The 15,862-nt window shown below is 38.5% G+C and overlaps 1 protein-coding gene across 14 annotated transcripts in view; it reads right to left on the reverse strand.

The window, feature by feature from the left end:
• LOC135091388 (kinase D-interacting substrate of 220 kDa B-like) overlaps positions 1–15,862 on the reverse strand; it is a 145,369-nt gene that overhangs the window by 27,284 nt on the left and 102,223 nt on the right. For 11 of the 14 annotated variants that reach the window (XM_063988992.1, XM_063988991.1, XM_063988998.1 and 8 more), the window contains 13 exons: positions 15,440–15,734; positions 14,489–14,668; positions 9,086–9,217; positions 8,549–8,650; positions 6,889–6,936; positions 5,357–5,524; positions 5,023–5,105; positions 4,303–4,464; positions 3,826–3,994; positions 3,106–3,231; positions 2,272–2,457; positions 1,456–1,629; positions 695–911 (listed from right to left, as the gene is read on the reverse strand). In XM_063988992.1, the coding sequence (XP_063845062.1) occupies positions 695–911; positions 1,456–1,629; positions 2,272–2,457; positions 3,106–3,231; positions 3,826–3,994; positions 4,303–4,464; positions 5,023–5,105; positions 5,357–5,524; positions 6,889–6,936; positions 8,549–8,650; positions 9,086–9,217; positions 14,489–14,668; positions 15,440–15,734 (2,042 nt within the window). Of the gene's footprint in view, positions 1–694; positions 912–984; positions 1,224–1,455; positions 1,630–2,271; positions 2,458–3,105; positions 3,232–3,825; positions 3,995–4,302; positions 4,465–5,022; positions 5,106–5,356; positions 5,525–6,888; positions 6,937–8,548; positions 8,651–9,085; positions 9,218–14,488; positions 14,669–15,439; positions 15,735–15,862 lie in introns of those variants that run through there. The other 3 variants (XM_063988994.1, XM_063989005.1, XM_063988993.1) reach the window with 3 other exon arrangements.

Below are 15,862 nucleotides of genomic sequence, written 5' to 3' on the forward strand. Positions count from 1 at the left end.
AGGAGACACAAAAAAAAAAAAGAGCATTATAATCACACACACAAAAAAAAAAAAAAAATTTAAACCACACAGCAAGAGAAAGACAAATTAAACCACAGCAGTAAGATGCACACATGTGCATAAAATAAACAAGTGCTGTGGTAGGGAACTGTGGTAGAAAGCCATGTGGAGGGATACTGTGATGGGAAGCTGTGTGGTGCAAGAGACAAGACAAGTGACCACATGCAATGAACTTTAAGCCTTATGCCACTACACCACAAGGCTGTGAATGGGTGAAGGCTGGACAAGGATGTGAAGTGAGTCAGGGAGGGATAAGGAAGAGATAAGGGCAGATAGAGGAATGTAAGATGAATGAGAAGTATAAAGGCCATGAGAAGACTGGATAAGAATAAGAAGTGAGACCAGGAAGGATAAATAGAGAAGAAGAGATATCATAAGGTAAATGGAGAAGAATAAAGAAACAAGAGAGGGGTGAACGATAAACACACTTAAACTAAACAAAACAAGACATAAGAATATATACACCTAAAATAATGTCACACAAGGTCACAGTAAACAAGGTCAGATAAAACAACAGTAAAAAAATCCATCGTCCAACAAGTCAAGTGAATGAGTGAGGGGGCAAGTGAGTGAGTGAGTGCGTGAGATAAGAGGAAGCACCAGCATCACCCTAGGTTGATCTTGGTGACATTACCCCGTCTTGCCAGCGAGCCCTCCATGCTGCCCGGGTGGCTGGTGAGGCTGCTGGGGGCCAGGGAGCCATCGGGAGTGTCCAAGTCATCCTGGTGGGGGTGGGAGGGGTCGGCGAAGCGAACATTTTTGGTGAGATAGTCGTCGTCAGCCTCCCGTTCCCTCAGACCCAGGATCAGGATGCGGAACAGCTCCCAGTCACCAAAGTTCATGTGAAGTACCTGATGGGGGAAGAAAATTGTGGGTGGGGCCATTTTATTTACATTTTGGTGTGTGAAGATTAGTGGGGTTACATTTGTCGATGTTTTTTTTGTTGTGAGCATTTTTTATTTTGTGGTTTGTTTTGTTTATTTACATTTTGATGCATGAAAATTGGCAGGATTGTAAAAAAATAGTCAATCAGGTGAATATATACGTAAAGAAGGGTGGTTTAGCTATGGTGATGCTTGTGGGTGGTTTATTTTGTTTGTTTTGTTGTGAGCATCATGGCTGGAGTCTTTTTTTACTTGTTTCGACATGTATTGGTGTAGTTACTGAAAAAGAAAGATATAGATAGATATTTCATTGACCACAAACATTATAGGCAAAGAGATATTCATGAGTGGTCCAGACATGTATTACTCTTTGTAACACACACACAGATAGAGAGACACAAACACAAACACACATATAAACACAACAATGCCCACCTTTTTCAAGTCATCCAGATCACAGTGCAGTACAAAACACACACACATACACACACAACACCACAACAATGCCCACCTTTTTCAAGTCATCCAGGTCACAGTGCAGCAGAACCTTCCCATTAATGTTATGCTCTTGCAGCTTCTCCTTGTAGGTGGGGAGCATTGAGGCACTGACACCCTCCACCTTGCTGAACACCTCAAACAGCCCCTCGACTGACAGGGTGGAGAGCTTCTTGTCCGCTGCTTCAGGCTGTGTGTGGAGGAGAGCATGTGGAGGAGTTAGTGTGTGAAGGAATGTTTGTTGAATGAAAAGGTTAGATGTAGAAAGGTATTGAAGTTAGCAGATGATTGTGATGTTGTTGTTGTTGTTGCTGTCATTGTAGTAGTAGTAGTAGTAGTAGTAGTAGTAGTAGTAGTAGTAGTAGTAGTAGTAGTAGTAGTAGTAGTAGTAGTAGTAATTAGGAATGGGTGTTGAATAAATGGATAGATAAAAAGATAGTATCAATTAATGCCATTCACACTATGTACTATTACTACCTTGAGAGAGAGAGAGAGAGAGAGAGAGAGAGAGAGAGAGAGAGAGAGAGAGAGAGAGAGAGAGAGAGAGAGAGAGAGAGAGAGAGAGAGAGAGAGAGAGAGAGAGAGAGAGAGAGAGAGAGAGAGAGAGAGAGAGAGAGAGAGAGAGAGAGAGAGAGAGAGAGAGAGAGAGAGAAACAAAAGCCAGCAAAACAAACACCCAGAGAAAAAGAAAGACAAGAACAAATAGAGAAAAACAGACAGAAAAGCACAGGAAGACAAAAAAAAAAGGGAGAAAAGAAGAGATAGAAAGAGAAATGGCACTACACCACATGAACACCCCCCCACCCCAACACCCACACAACAAGACACTGACCGGCAGACTGGCATGGGTGGGGCTGAGACCGGCGACTGGGTTGACGGTGATTGGCATGTGGTGGAGGTCGACGGAAGAGGCGGATTGGATGGAGGGCAGGAACGGGGGTGGCGGACCATACCCCCACATCATTGGGTTGAGCGGCGGCAGGCTGGCGGTGGAGTTCTTTTGGTTGCCTCGCATCGGCTGTGTGAAGAGAGTGGTGGTGAGTGATGGAGTAGTGGAGTGGTGGTTCCAATGAGGCATAACAGTGGAATAAAAACAATGACAAAAATACACATGAAAACTTAAACAATCCACTACAGAATTAAAGAATGTGGAGTGTAATGGAGGTGAATGGTGGAGGTGGATGGTAGAAGTGAGTGATAGGGATAAATAGTGGATGTTCAACTGAGGAATAACAAGTGGAATGAAAAGAATGGCATTAATATTGACAAGAAAATAAATAAATAGTGCACCACAGAATCAAAAAATGTGGAGATGTGGAGTAGGAGGGAGTAGTGGAGGGGAGTGGAGGAGGTTCAATTAAGGTGTGAAAGTGAATTGAAAAAGACATAAACAGACATGAAATTTAAACAGTACACCAAAAAAAAAAATATATATGGAGTGATTTTGGAATGTGGAGGTAGGCAAGGCTCTGTGTGTGTGTGTGTGTGTGTGTGTGTGTGTGTGTGTGTGTGTGTGTGTGTGTGTGTGTGTGTGTGTGTGTGTGTGTGTGTGTGTGTGTGTGTGTGTGTGTGTGTGTGTGTGTGTGTGTGTGTGTGTGTGTGTGTGTGTGTGTGTGTGTGTGTGTGTGTGTGTGTGTGTGTTGGGGGGGGGAAGGGGGGCACTCACCGGCCTGCGGGGGGTGGTGGCACTCTTGGGCGCCCCGTCGTATGGCTGGAAGCTCCATGGGGAAGGAGCTGGTGGACCAATGAACTGTGGTCCATCCTCAAACTGGGGCTGGTCCTCCTTGATCACCTGGATAGAAAAAGAACATAAGAACATAAGAACATAATGGAAGCCTACGCATTTCCATCTAGGAGAAGAAGAAGAAAAGAAGAATAATAGAAGCCTATGCATTTCCATCTAAAAGGAGAAGAAAAAAAAGAAGATAACATAAACATCACGGAAACTGTAAGAAGACAGCATTCCTACACATTTCCACCTAGAAGGAGAAGAAAACAATAAGATAAGAACATAAGAAAATAAGGGAAGGTGCAAGAAGTGATCAGACCTGCATGTGGCAGTCCCTGTATGAAACATGCCTACCTACTTTCACTCATCATCCCCCATCCATAAACATGTCTAACGATAGGTAGAAGAAATGTGCACTACAATGATAAGGTAATGACAGATAATTCTATAATGTGAGAATAGAGATAAGAAGGGATACAAACAGGAAGAATTTGCAATACTGACAATAATGGTAATGACAGTGATGATGGTGATGATGAGGGGGAATTTGAGGGACTGACAATAATGGTGATGAGTGATGATACTGATGATGAGGAAGAATTTGGGGCGTCAACAATAAAGGTGACACTAGTGATGATGGCGATGGAGGAGACTCACCTTTCTGATGAAGGGGTCGAGGTTGATGGTGAAGGGCAGGAACACCTTGAGGTCTGAGATGTGCAGGGAGTTTTTGTGCATGGAGAGGAAAATTTCAAACTTCTTCTCCTCCTTGTCCATCTCCAGCAGTGGGTCCATGTCCTTGGAGATTGGCACCTGGTTCTTGATTCTGAGGCACAAGAGAAAGGTTGAAATAAAATGCTTTCCAGTACTAAAATTGAATACTTGATATGTAGAATTAAACAAAAAAAATCAAACTAGGAAATGCAAAACGCTTAATCATGACTCCAAATATAAAAAAAGTAGGTAGTTATTACAGTGCAGGGGTTAAAAGTACTTACATTGAATACTTGATACACAGAAGTAAACAAAAAAATCAAACTAGAAGATGCTAAATGCTTAATCATGACTCAAAACATAAAAAGTAAGTAGTTTTAAAATGTTAACTTTAAATGTTAACTTAAAATGTTAACTCACTTTTCATAGAGGTCCTTCAGTGAGGTCTTCTCCTCCAGCGCCTCCTCGTGGGCCTCATAGTACAGAATGAGCCAGGAGGCACGGTAAGGCCACTGTTCTGTGATGTTGATCCACGACGCAAGGTGGTACCAGTTGAAGTCAATGTGGAATGCTTTAAGTAACCTGTGGAGTGGAAGAGTGGGGTATTGAGATGAGTGGATGAGGTAGGAATTAAGTGGTGGGGGATATGAATGAGTGAATGGGGTAGGGGTTGAGTGGTGGGGGACATGAATGAGTGGATGGGGTAGGAGTTAAGTGGTGGGAGACATGAATGAGTGGAAGGCAAGTTTGAGTTATGTGGGTATGTTAACATGATGTTGTCGTCATTCATTCTTTACATTCACTGTGAAATTTTGGCACAGTTATAGAAACAGGGAATAGTTTATCTTGTCCCAGTTGTTTTTTTGGCTAGAGCTACTGCACAGACTGTAAAAAAAGTACAGTACAGTAAAAACTTGTAAGGAAAAAGAGAAGAGGGAAAGAAAGAAAAAGAGGAAGAAAAATATAAAATAGAAAGAAAAAGAAATACTGTAAACAGATACATATATGAAAGCTATAAAACAAGAGTACGAATGAAAATAACTAATACTGAAATGATGATGATGATGAGTTGTAAGAGTTGGTGTGAGTTGATGACAGGGCAGCAAGGTACAAGAGGCATCAGTCAACCAATCAACTCACCTTCCTGTGATGTAGACAACGTTCATTAATCGCCGCATGGACCGTGGGTTGATGTCACTGAAGTAGTCGTCCGTCAGCAACACCTGCGGGGAACACACAGGTGAGGACAGGTATTGGAGCGTATTATGGCATGAAAGGGATGTTCTTGTTAAAAACTGATGACAAAACATGAAAAAAAAAACTGTGATAGAAATTAATTAACTGGGTGATAATCACTTAAAGTCACAAAACAAGGAAGACATAGTAATAAATAATAAGAGAAAGATAAATAAAAACAGCTTGATGAAATAGAAAACAAATACATATACAGAATGAACAAAGGGAAAGTGCACACCTTAGTCAGATCCTGCGCACCACCGACCCTGTTGAGGTTTGAGCCGATGCTGGATGCGATGGAGTCTGATGGCTTGAGGGTGCGGCGGCTGGTCTTGCTGTTGTTACGCCGCAGGTTCTGGGACGCACTCAGGCCACTCTCTGACGACAGGCGGCGGTTGGCGGGGATCTACGGGGGAGGAATGGGGGAAGGGGTTTGTTTACCTTGGGGTCTTTCAGTGGTTCATAAAGGGAATAAAAAAAGTGAATAAGTAAGAGATATGTATAAAAGGTTGTGTGGTTAATGGAGAGGAAAGAAAGGTACATAACTAAAATAACTAAAATAAATAAATTAATGGATAATAAATGAATAAATGAATAAATAGATAAATGTACTAACTTTCCCCTGATCATTAATGCATCCTTCACTCTCACACAAAGCTAAGCTAATATGAGAACAAAAAAGGGCAATGCTATGTACACAACTTACACAAAAAAATGCACAAAATAAATAAATAAACAAATGAATAGTAAATGCACTACTTCAAAATATTTAAAAATCTTTCACTCTTGTATGAAGCCAAACATATATTGGAAAAAAGCATTATGTACACTGTTTATACAAGAATGCATGCAAGAAAAAACTAAATGTACAGTATACACAAATAACTAAAAGAAGAAGAAATGCAAGGACACACACACACACACACACACATACACACACACACACACACACACACACACACACACACACACACACACGATAAATGTACAAAGGAAAGCATCATATAGTACAACACAGCATGCACAGTAAACAACAAAAGCAAAACAACAAAACCAAACAAAACAACAATAGCAAACAACAAAAAGCAAAATAAGCAACAAAAAGCAAAACAACAAAAAACAGGCAACAAAAGCAAAGAAAACAAGTAAACAACAAAAGGACATCAACAAAAACAAATAAACAAAAGCAAACAAATCAGAGAGTAATATATAAGCAAACAAGACAAACAAAACACAACATGAACAACAAACACGGCAAACAAAATGAGGCAAACAACAAAAACAACGTAACAAGCAAAAAACAAACACATGGACAAAAAGAAAAGGAAAATGGGGAAAAAAAACTCTATTGTGACTTTGTCAAGGAAACTAGAGAGAGAAAACAAAACATGAAAACAATGAAGGAAAAAGGGAAGAGAGAGATATGGCTGGAGCAGGAGAGACTGAAAGAGATATAGGAAAGAGAGAGATACTAACTCCTATAGCAAGAGATACTGAAGAGATGTGGATATGTAGAGATGATGGAAAGTATCAAAAGAGAGAGATAATGAAGCAACTAGGAACGAAGATAATTCTGGAGAGAGATGGAGAGAAAGAGAGACGGAGAGAAAACAGTAAAAAGGCACAAATAAACTAACAAACACATCTAAGACACAAGACAAGACAAGATGAAACAGGACACAAGAGAAACACATATAACTGAATTAATAGGAAAAGATAGACAGAGAGACAGACAGAGACGGACGGACAGACAGGCAGACAGGTACTTACAGGGATACTGAATCCGGTATCATTGGACAGACAGCGCTCTAAGGGGATCTGAAGGAGGGACCGAGAGGGGCGGCCATAATAAAAACAGACATGCCGACAGGGAGACAAAATAAACAGGCAAAAATAAAAATAAATAAATAAAAAGGTGGATTGTCAACTACAGTAGAAAAAAAAAAATGCATGCCAAGGAAGAGAAGTAAAAAAAAAAAAAAACTGAAAAATAAATAAAGGAAATGAAATGTTGACTACAGTAAAAAAAAAAAAGGTTGCATGCCAACAAAGACAAAAAAAAAATAAAGAAAAACACACAAAACAACAAACATGCTAACAGAAAAAAAACAAAAAAGAAAACAAAATAAAAATATAAGGAAGCTTGGATGTTAACTAAAGCAGAAAAAAACAAACATATAAAAAAAGTTTTTGGATAATAACAGGACAAAAATAAAAAAAAATAAAAGTTGACATGATTCTAAACAAAAAAAAAAAAAACCTACTAAAAGGGGGAAAAATGTGAATAAGAAAAAAAATTAAAACAGAAAATACATGAAAAAAAAAAAAAAGGTTAAGCTGGCCAGGAAAATATTTACAGGGAAGGACTAAACCAAATGTACATCTTTTAAAACCTCACGCAGACAAAAATCAACAGATAAACAAAATAAATAAATAATGCACCCATAGAAATTTTAATATAGGGAAACCTAAAGAAAAGTAAAAAAAAAAAAAAAAGAGTTTAAGTTATTAGCAAACAACAAAAACATCGACCAAAACACAAGGAAGCTTAGAGCAAACCAAATTTACAGCAAGGATTATAGCAACTTAAGATATTGAGGTAGAAAATAAAATAAATAAATGAAATAAAATAAATGAATAAATGAATAAATGAATAGCACTTCTGACTTTAGCACAGCACTCATCATACAGCATACATCTCAAAATGCTTCATTGCAACTCATTACATTTTTTTTAAGAACCAATCAATCATGCAATGCAATTCACTAACATTCTTCAATTTAAGGGGAAAGAAAAATAGGAAATAAAAGTTGCATGACAGATAACAGAAGTGATAAAATATAACACATACAATAAAAAGAAAGAAAAAACACACATTCAAGATACAAGAAAGAAAGAAAGAAAGAAAGAAAAGAAAGGGAGAAAGAAAGAAAGAAAGAAAGAAAGAAAGAAAGAAAGAAAGAAAGAAAGAAAGAAAAGAAGAAATAAAGTACCATGCCAGGATGCACAAACTTACAAACTTACTGTACATATACTTAAAAAAAAAATAACAGAAAAGAAAGAAAGAAAAAGAAAAAAGAAAACAGTGCCAAACTAAGATACACAAAGTTAACTCACTTTATAAAACTTAACATTTCCCTCACTGATCTCCCTGCACAAGTAACCCAGAACTACTTAAACACTTACCTTACTTTCACACATACACCTATAAATCTGCATATGCACACAGGTCAAATATACAAGTGTCTATAGGAAAGAAAAAAAAAAAGAGGAAAACAAATGCATGACAGACAATAGAAGAAATAATCATGATAAACAAAACACACACACACAAAATAAAAGGAAAAAAGAAAAAAGAAAAGAAAAAAAGAAAAAAGGTAAGAAGAGACTCATGTACAGGTAAAAGATTCCTGTTCTGCTGAAGACTCACATGACTGATGCCTCCCACAGCTGAGGTGGTGGCGAGGCTCACTGAGTCTGTCTCCACCTCCAGCCACGTGCTTTGTGACCGACCCCTCATGCGCTCAGCAGCCTGGTGGAGAGAAAAAGAGAGAGAGGGAGTGAGGGATGGGCAGAGAGGGAGGGTATGATGTAGGGATGGTGATGGAGTATTAGGGAGAAAGAAAGAAAGAGGGTGTGATGGAGAGAGAGAGAGAGAGAGAGAGACAGTGAGAGGGAGCGAATGGGTATCAGAGTATTAAGGAGAAAGAGAGAGGGAGAAAGGATGTGATAGAGTATAAAAGACTATGGCATAATATTTGAGACTATGACTAGGATACACAAATTTTTATAACAATCATGTACCAAATTTCTCAACACTTTTCATGTTGATCTAAAAAAGAAAGACAAAGAAAAAAATCAACTTTCTAATCTCCTTACAACTGCATCCATACACACCTACAACACTCCAAGTCTTAACAAAGTATGAGAGAGTAGAACAGGTTAACGAACACAAACACACACTCACCTGCTGGGCCTGTTTCACCTTCCTGAGGCCGGAGTTCTGCAGGTAGAAGGGAAGGTGCACAATGTTTCTCAGGTAGTCATGGCCACTAATGGAAGACTCATTGAAGACTCGGTGCACGTGTTGCTCTATCGCCTGGCGGGGGAGAGGAAGCAGAGGTAAATAAAGGGTTGGCAAAGGGAGAGAATGTGGTATTGGAACTGACTTTGAGCAGCCAAAACTAAAGGATAAATATAAATAATGGAGGGAGGGAACGTGTTATCGGATTAATTGACTTTCAGGGGCAACAAAACTAAGGATAAATATAAATAATGGAGGGAGAGAATGTGTTATCAGATTAATTGACTTTCATCAGGGGCAACAAAACAAAGGATAAATACAAATAACAAAAGGAGGGAATGTGTTACTGGAATTGACTAAACTTTCAGAGACCAAACATGAAGGAATGAAGAAATAAACAAAAGATAAAGGGATAAAATAATAAAGGAAAAGAATGCATTACCAGAATCAACTAACACTGAAGCACCCTAAACATGAATGACCAAGAGATAAAGTAAAGGTAATCAAGAGCCAATAAAATAAAGTAAAAGAAAATGTTATCCAATTAATGAACTCGACATGTAAGATGATCACAGTGACTTTTTCATCTTGTTATAGTTTTTGCTTTTATCTATTCATCTTTACTTTGATTCACTCCCTAATACCAATAAATAATGATGATAACAGATACCAAACAGTGACAGGTCATGAGAGGTGGCATGCATACACACATACATTCACACACACACGCACACATAGAGATTACATTCACCTGGTTCAATAATTAATTAATCACCAGGTTGATAAAGTGACAGGGTAAAGCATCGTGCAGGTGAAAGATGCTTCTAATATTTTTTTTCCATCAAACAAAAAATTGATAAATAAATAAGGCTAAAAACAACATAAATACTAGATGAGTCAATAAATGAATGAATGGTTAAATAAAAAAAAAGATAGATAAAATAAGAATAAAAACATAAATACCAGATGAATGAATAATAAATTAAAAAAACTAAATAAACAAACAAAAAAAAAGATAAAATAAACAAAGTTTCCATTTCATCATTAAGTAAATGGACAATAATGAACAAAATGTAATAAAACAAATAACGCTTTCATTTCAAGAGAAGCAAATCATCCACTAAAATAATGAAAAAAAAAATGAAAACTAAACAAGAAAAAAACAATACAGATCAAATAAAAAAAAGCCCCAACAACAACTTAAGAACCATAAACAAAAACACACAACATTGAAAGCTTCACAACAACACACTCTAAGCTTTACAAATATACATATAAAGCTCCGACAAGCTAAAAACCAAAGCTCTTTATAAACCACAAAACAACATTGGAAACTCAACTACATTTCTAAAGGGTTCTAAATGATCTAGGGAAAGCAGAAATTGAGGGTTCAAAGCTGCAGAATTAAAAGCAATGGGGTTAATCTATATTTTTAAGGGTTCTGTAAAAAAAAGCATAGGGTTTCTAGGGTTCAGGAGTGTTTAGGGACATTCCATGATATATTTCAGGGTGTTCAGGTCTATGGATACTAAAGATTCAGGGATTTTATGATTGATTAAGGAGATTTGTGATTTTGGGAATTTTAGGGTTCCTCACATCTAGAATTACAATATTTTCAGAGATTTTAAAAGAATACTTGGGGATTTTTAAGGGTTCCTGCACCCTAAAAACTACTAAAGACACAGGAATTCAATGATGGAAATAAACTGAGAACATTTACGGAAATTTAAAGGGGACACTTAAGGATTTTTAAGGTTTTTGGTTCTTAAACTACAACAAACTCGGATTTAAATATGTAAACAAACTAGGTAAATTTAGCAGGTCTTTAGGATACACAGGCTTAAGAGGTACTATTTGAAGGCTTAAACAAGAGGTACAAGGGTTACAGGATACCATTTAAAGGTTAATACAAGTGGTACAGTGGTAAACATAAAGATTCTACTATTTATAAACTCGTACAAGAAGAACAAGTGTAAATACAAGGATAAACAGAGATACGAGGATAGAAACAAGGACTGCTGGGTTACTATTTCAAAGGCTCAAGATACAGGGGTCTGCTAAGAGGCTGTGAAGGCAAGAGTGACAACAGCCAGAGGTATACCATTGCCCTGTGCTCCCTTAGCAGTCGGGGGTGGCGGTAGAATTGACAGGGCCTGGGGGCAGCAATGTGGGGAGACAGGCAAACTTTGTGAGTTGAGCTTTATGGTATTGTAAAGTAGAGAGGTTAGGTGAGTGAGGGGAGATGAGTATGTAAAGTTTAGTTGAGTGAATAGAGATTGTGTATGGGGGAAGATGGTAGTGGAAAAGAGGGAAATAAAGATATGCGGAGTGTGTTTTAAAGGTTGGTGGAGGTGGAAAAGAGGGAAACAACGAGAAGTCAATGTGCTTAGAGATTGATGGGGGTGGAGGAAAGGGAAATAAAAGGAGATATGAGTGTGTTTAGAGAATAAAGAGGAAATATATGAAAAGGAGATATTAAAAGGATGCAGGAAATTATTAACAAAGATGGATAAGACTGAAGAGAAGATTTATAGAGGCTCTGAAGGGAAGGACATGCAAGTTATGGGTGTGACAGAAGATAAACCAGGACACAGAAAATGGGGTAAAGGGGAGATGGCTGACGAAAGAAAGACTAAAGAGAAAGTTTAAAGAATAATAAATAAAGAAGGAAGACATATGGTGTGTGGCAGGAGATAGATAGACAGAGTAAAGAAGAAGAAGAAGAAGAAGAAGAAGAAGAAGAAGAAGAAGAAGAAGAAGAAGAAGAAGAAGAAGAAGAAGAAGAAGAAGAAGAAGAAGAAGAAGAAGAAGAAGAAGAAGAAGAAGAAGAAGAAGAAGAAGAAGAAGAAGAAGAAGAAGAAGAAGAAGAAGAAGAAGAAGAAGAAGAAGAAGAAGAAGAAGAAGAAGAAGAAGAAGAAGAAGAAGAAGAAGGAGGAGGAGGAGGAGGAGGAGGAGGAGGAGGAGGAGGAGGAGGAGGAGGAGGAGGAGGAGGAGGAGGCATAGAAGAAGAACAAGAAGAAAAGAAAAAGAAAAAGAAAGAGAACAAGAACAAGAACAAGAAGAAGAAGAAGAAGAAGAAGAAGAAGAAGAAGAAGAAGAAGAAGAAGAAGAAGAAGAAGAAGAAGAAGAAGAAATAAAGCAAGTAAGTTTGGTAAGGCATAGAGGGAAGATGGAGTAGGATATGAGTGAATTCTAAATCTAAGTTGTTAATCTTTTCTACATCTAGGCTGGGAAGTGATGGAGGCAAACTTATGTATATTCCGAAGGCCTTTTGAACCTTATTGAACCTTAGTCTTTAGAAGTATAGTTAGTTCTTTTAGATTTCTTCAGGGATATGATGCTTTGTTTTATTTTCACTTACTTTCTAATGATATTTTTGTTAATGGTTTATTGGCACCTAAAAGCAAGACAAATAACAAACAATTTATGAGCATGCAGGTAAATAAGATAAGGAAAAATAAATTGTGAAGATGAGAGAGAGAGAGAGAGAGAGAGAGAGAGAGAGAGAGAGAGAGAGAGAGAGAGAGAGAGAGAGAGAGAGAGAGAGAGAGAGAGAGAGAGAGAGAGAGAGAGAGAGAGAGAGAGAGAGAGAGAGAGAGAGAGAGAGAGAGAATTCCAGTCATTATAACTCAGAAAAAATACAGAAAAAAATTTGACTCATTATCATTCAAAATAAAAAAGACGAAGAAATTTGCAATTCGCTACAATCAAAGAAAGGAGAAAAAAAGGGAGGGATTTCTAACTCAATACAATTCCAAGTTAGATTTTAAGCAGATTCCTCATTTTTCTTTCATTGCCAAACTGCTTCCATCACATCCACAAAGCAAGTAAAGAAATAAAGCTTAGAATCACACATTAACCTTATCATTTAAAAACTTGCAATATGGAATGATAAAAAAAAAAAAAATAATAACCTTAACCTTTTAAACCTCACTCCTAATAATTTTTTTTCATTATTTATTCTTTTTAGATCAAGTTAAATCACACACACATACACACACACACACACATACTACCTAGTCATTTCTTAGCTAATTCCTTATACTATCACATTAATTTAGTTTGGGTTAGGTTAACTTAAATGCAGTTAAGTTAAAAAGTTAATTATCATATCACACGTCCCAAAATGCAAAGAGATAAGTAAAAAAAAAAATGTAGACAAAAATAAAGAGACAAAAAGAAATAAACACTACATAAAAAAAGTAAAGCAAAAAAATAGAGAGAGAGAGAGAGAGAGAGAGAGAGAGAGAGAGAGAGAGAGAGAGAGAGAGAGAGAGAGAGAGAGAGAGAGAGAGAGAGAGAGAGAGAGAGAGAGAGAGAGAGAGAGAACTACCACTATGATCACCATCACTTCACCTAAACACACTAGAAAACACTACAAAACAGCCCTCCAGTATAATGAACCTTGCGATCCGAGACAGCAGCTGGTGGAGGGACAGAACAAGTGGCATGGGTACTGTTAGCGCCTCCCTGTGCTACCTAATCATTACCCCCTCACTTGAACTACTTAAACTACTGCCATTCTCTCATCACTACACATGCTTCTACTTGTAAAAAAAATGTAGAGAAGTTCAAATGAGTAGCTGAATCAAAATCGAGCAATTGTTTCAGCTGTACACGAACTCCATAAGGGTCAAACTCAAAATTATCTCTGTGGGAATAATTTATGGCTGCACACGTCTGATCACGTCATGAGGGAACACATGTCAAGTCACCATAGAACACAGGAAACACTCACCGCAACACTCCACCACTCACCAACACAAAGGAATCACTCTAAACATCACAAACACTGTAAACAGACACTCATGAATAACACTGCATGGTCTGGGTGAGTCGGTAGCCGGAGCTAATGCACGACTTATCCCACCATTAAGCCGCCAAACGTGTGACGCGTCTTGCTGTCTAACATAACTAGACAAAGAGTGGAGGAGTGGGGAGACAAATACAGAAAAAAGTCCCATTTATTGGACACATTTACACACAGAAGGGTCATAGGGGGAGGGAAGGCTGGGGGGATGGGGTGGATCGATTACAGTGCTAAAGTCACATCCTACCCTAGGGACACACTTCACAAAATATTACCCTGTGAGAAAAGCCATCAATGGGACCCTGGAAAGAATACAAGACTGGCATTACACTTCCCTCCTTCACTCAAGCATATGTATTCTCTCCTTCACTGGGTACACATATTCTCTCCTTCACTCAGACGTGTGCGTTGCCTCCCTCCTAACACACGCTAAACCGTAACATACTAGACTGCACCCTAACGCACCCTAAGCACACCAGAATACACTAAACCACCCTATAAACACCCCATCCCTCTCAACACCCTAAGCCACTCACTCTGGTAATGATGTGAGGATCGATTGCCAGGAGGATGATGAAGGGCGCAGATGAGTCGGTGAAGAGGGTGTGCACTGCATCCAGTACAGACAACACCTTCTCCTGCTCACAGCTGTCCAGGCCATCCACTACCACCACTAACCGAGTCTGCTGTATCGTGAAGGCATCCAGACACTTCACCTGTCAGGACAGAATAGCGGAACGGTACAGGTGAGAGAATGTGGAGTGGTGTGTGTGTGTCTGTGTGTGTGTGGTTGTATGTGTGGTTTAGTTGGAGGGAAGAATGTAATGACTGGAGCAGAGAGGAGAACAGAAAAGTGGAATATAATAGTAGTGGAGTTTAAAGAATGTTATGTATTTGTAGGATAGACAGTAATGGGTTTAGTAAAGCTGGGGGAAGGACCTAATATGTAGTCTTGTTAGAGGATGGACAAGATGGAAGATCAGAATGGTAGAGTGGTGTGAGAATGTTTTGTAAGATAGACTGTACTGTGTGTGGTTTAGCTGAAGGAAGAATTAGTGTGTGTTGCCTCGTTATAGAAAGCAATGGGTGTCATTTTGTTGAAGGAGAGAAGTGATGTGTGATATACTTCAGAGGAAAAAAACAATCATAATCTGAATAGAGAAATAAAATGCGTATAATCTAACTTGGAGAAAGAAAATTACAAGAAAAATCATACCTAATCCTTTTAACCCACAAGAAACAATAATTTTTCTCCTTTCCCTTCACTTTTCCCATAAACTTTATATCTAGAGGAATTCCTATTTTATCTTAGTTATTTATTTATTTCTAACATCACTCTGAACACTAAAGATCAACCAAAAAACAGACTACAGGTTTATCACTTCATATCTGGTACAACTTCCATTTAATTTTACTTACCTATCTTTACCACCACTCAGAACACTAAAGACCAAAACAAAAAAACACACTTCACAAACCCGACTCACCATTTCCACCATCAAATTCACTTCATTCTTCAGCGTTTGCAGGTAACCCTCTGTCTTTATTGTGTCCAGCTTGGCAACGGAGCGCAGAAGATGCCGACGATGGGAGAAGACAAGGGATCCCACCATTCTGACGAGGGTGTGCAGGTTGGCCACCACCACCACTGCTACTAGCACCCCAAGCGTTATCAGTAAAGGATTCATGAGGTGACCATGGTACGGCCGTCTGGGAGGGAGAGAATGAGGGGTGACAGGGATGATAGGGGTGATGGGAATGATGGGTGTGTGGTACGGCTGCCTGTGAGGGAGAGAATGAGAGTTGGGTGTGAGTCAGTGTGTTACGGCTGGCTGGCTATGAGGGGGTGAAGGAGCGAAGGAGTGAAGGAAAGATTTAGTTTGGGTTTTGGGTCTTTTTTTCTTTATTTT

This window comes from Scylla paramamosain, chromosome 37, assembly GCF_035594125.1.
Source record: "Scylla paramamosain isolate STU-SP2022 chromosome 37, ASM3559412v1, whole genome shotgun sequence".
NCBI classification, from domain to species: domain Eukaryota; kingdom Metazoa; phylum Arthropoda; class Malacostraca; order Decapoda; family Portunidae; genus Scylla; species Scylla paramamosain.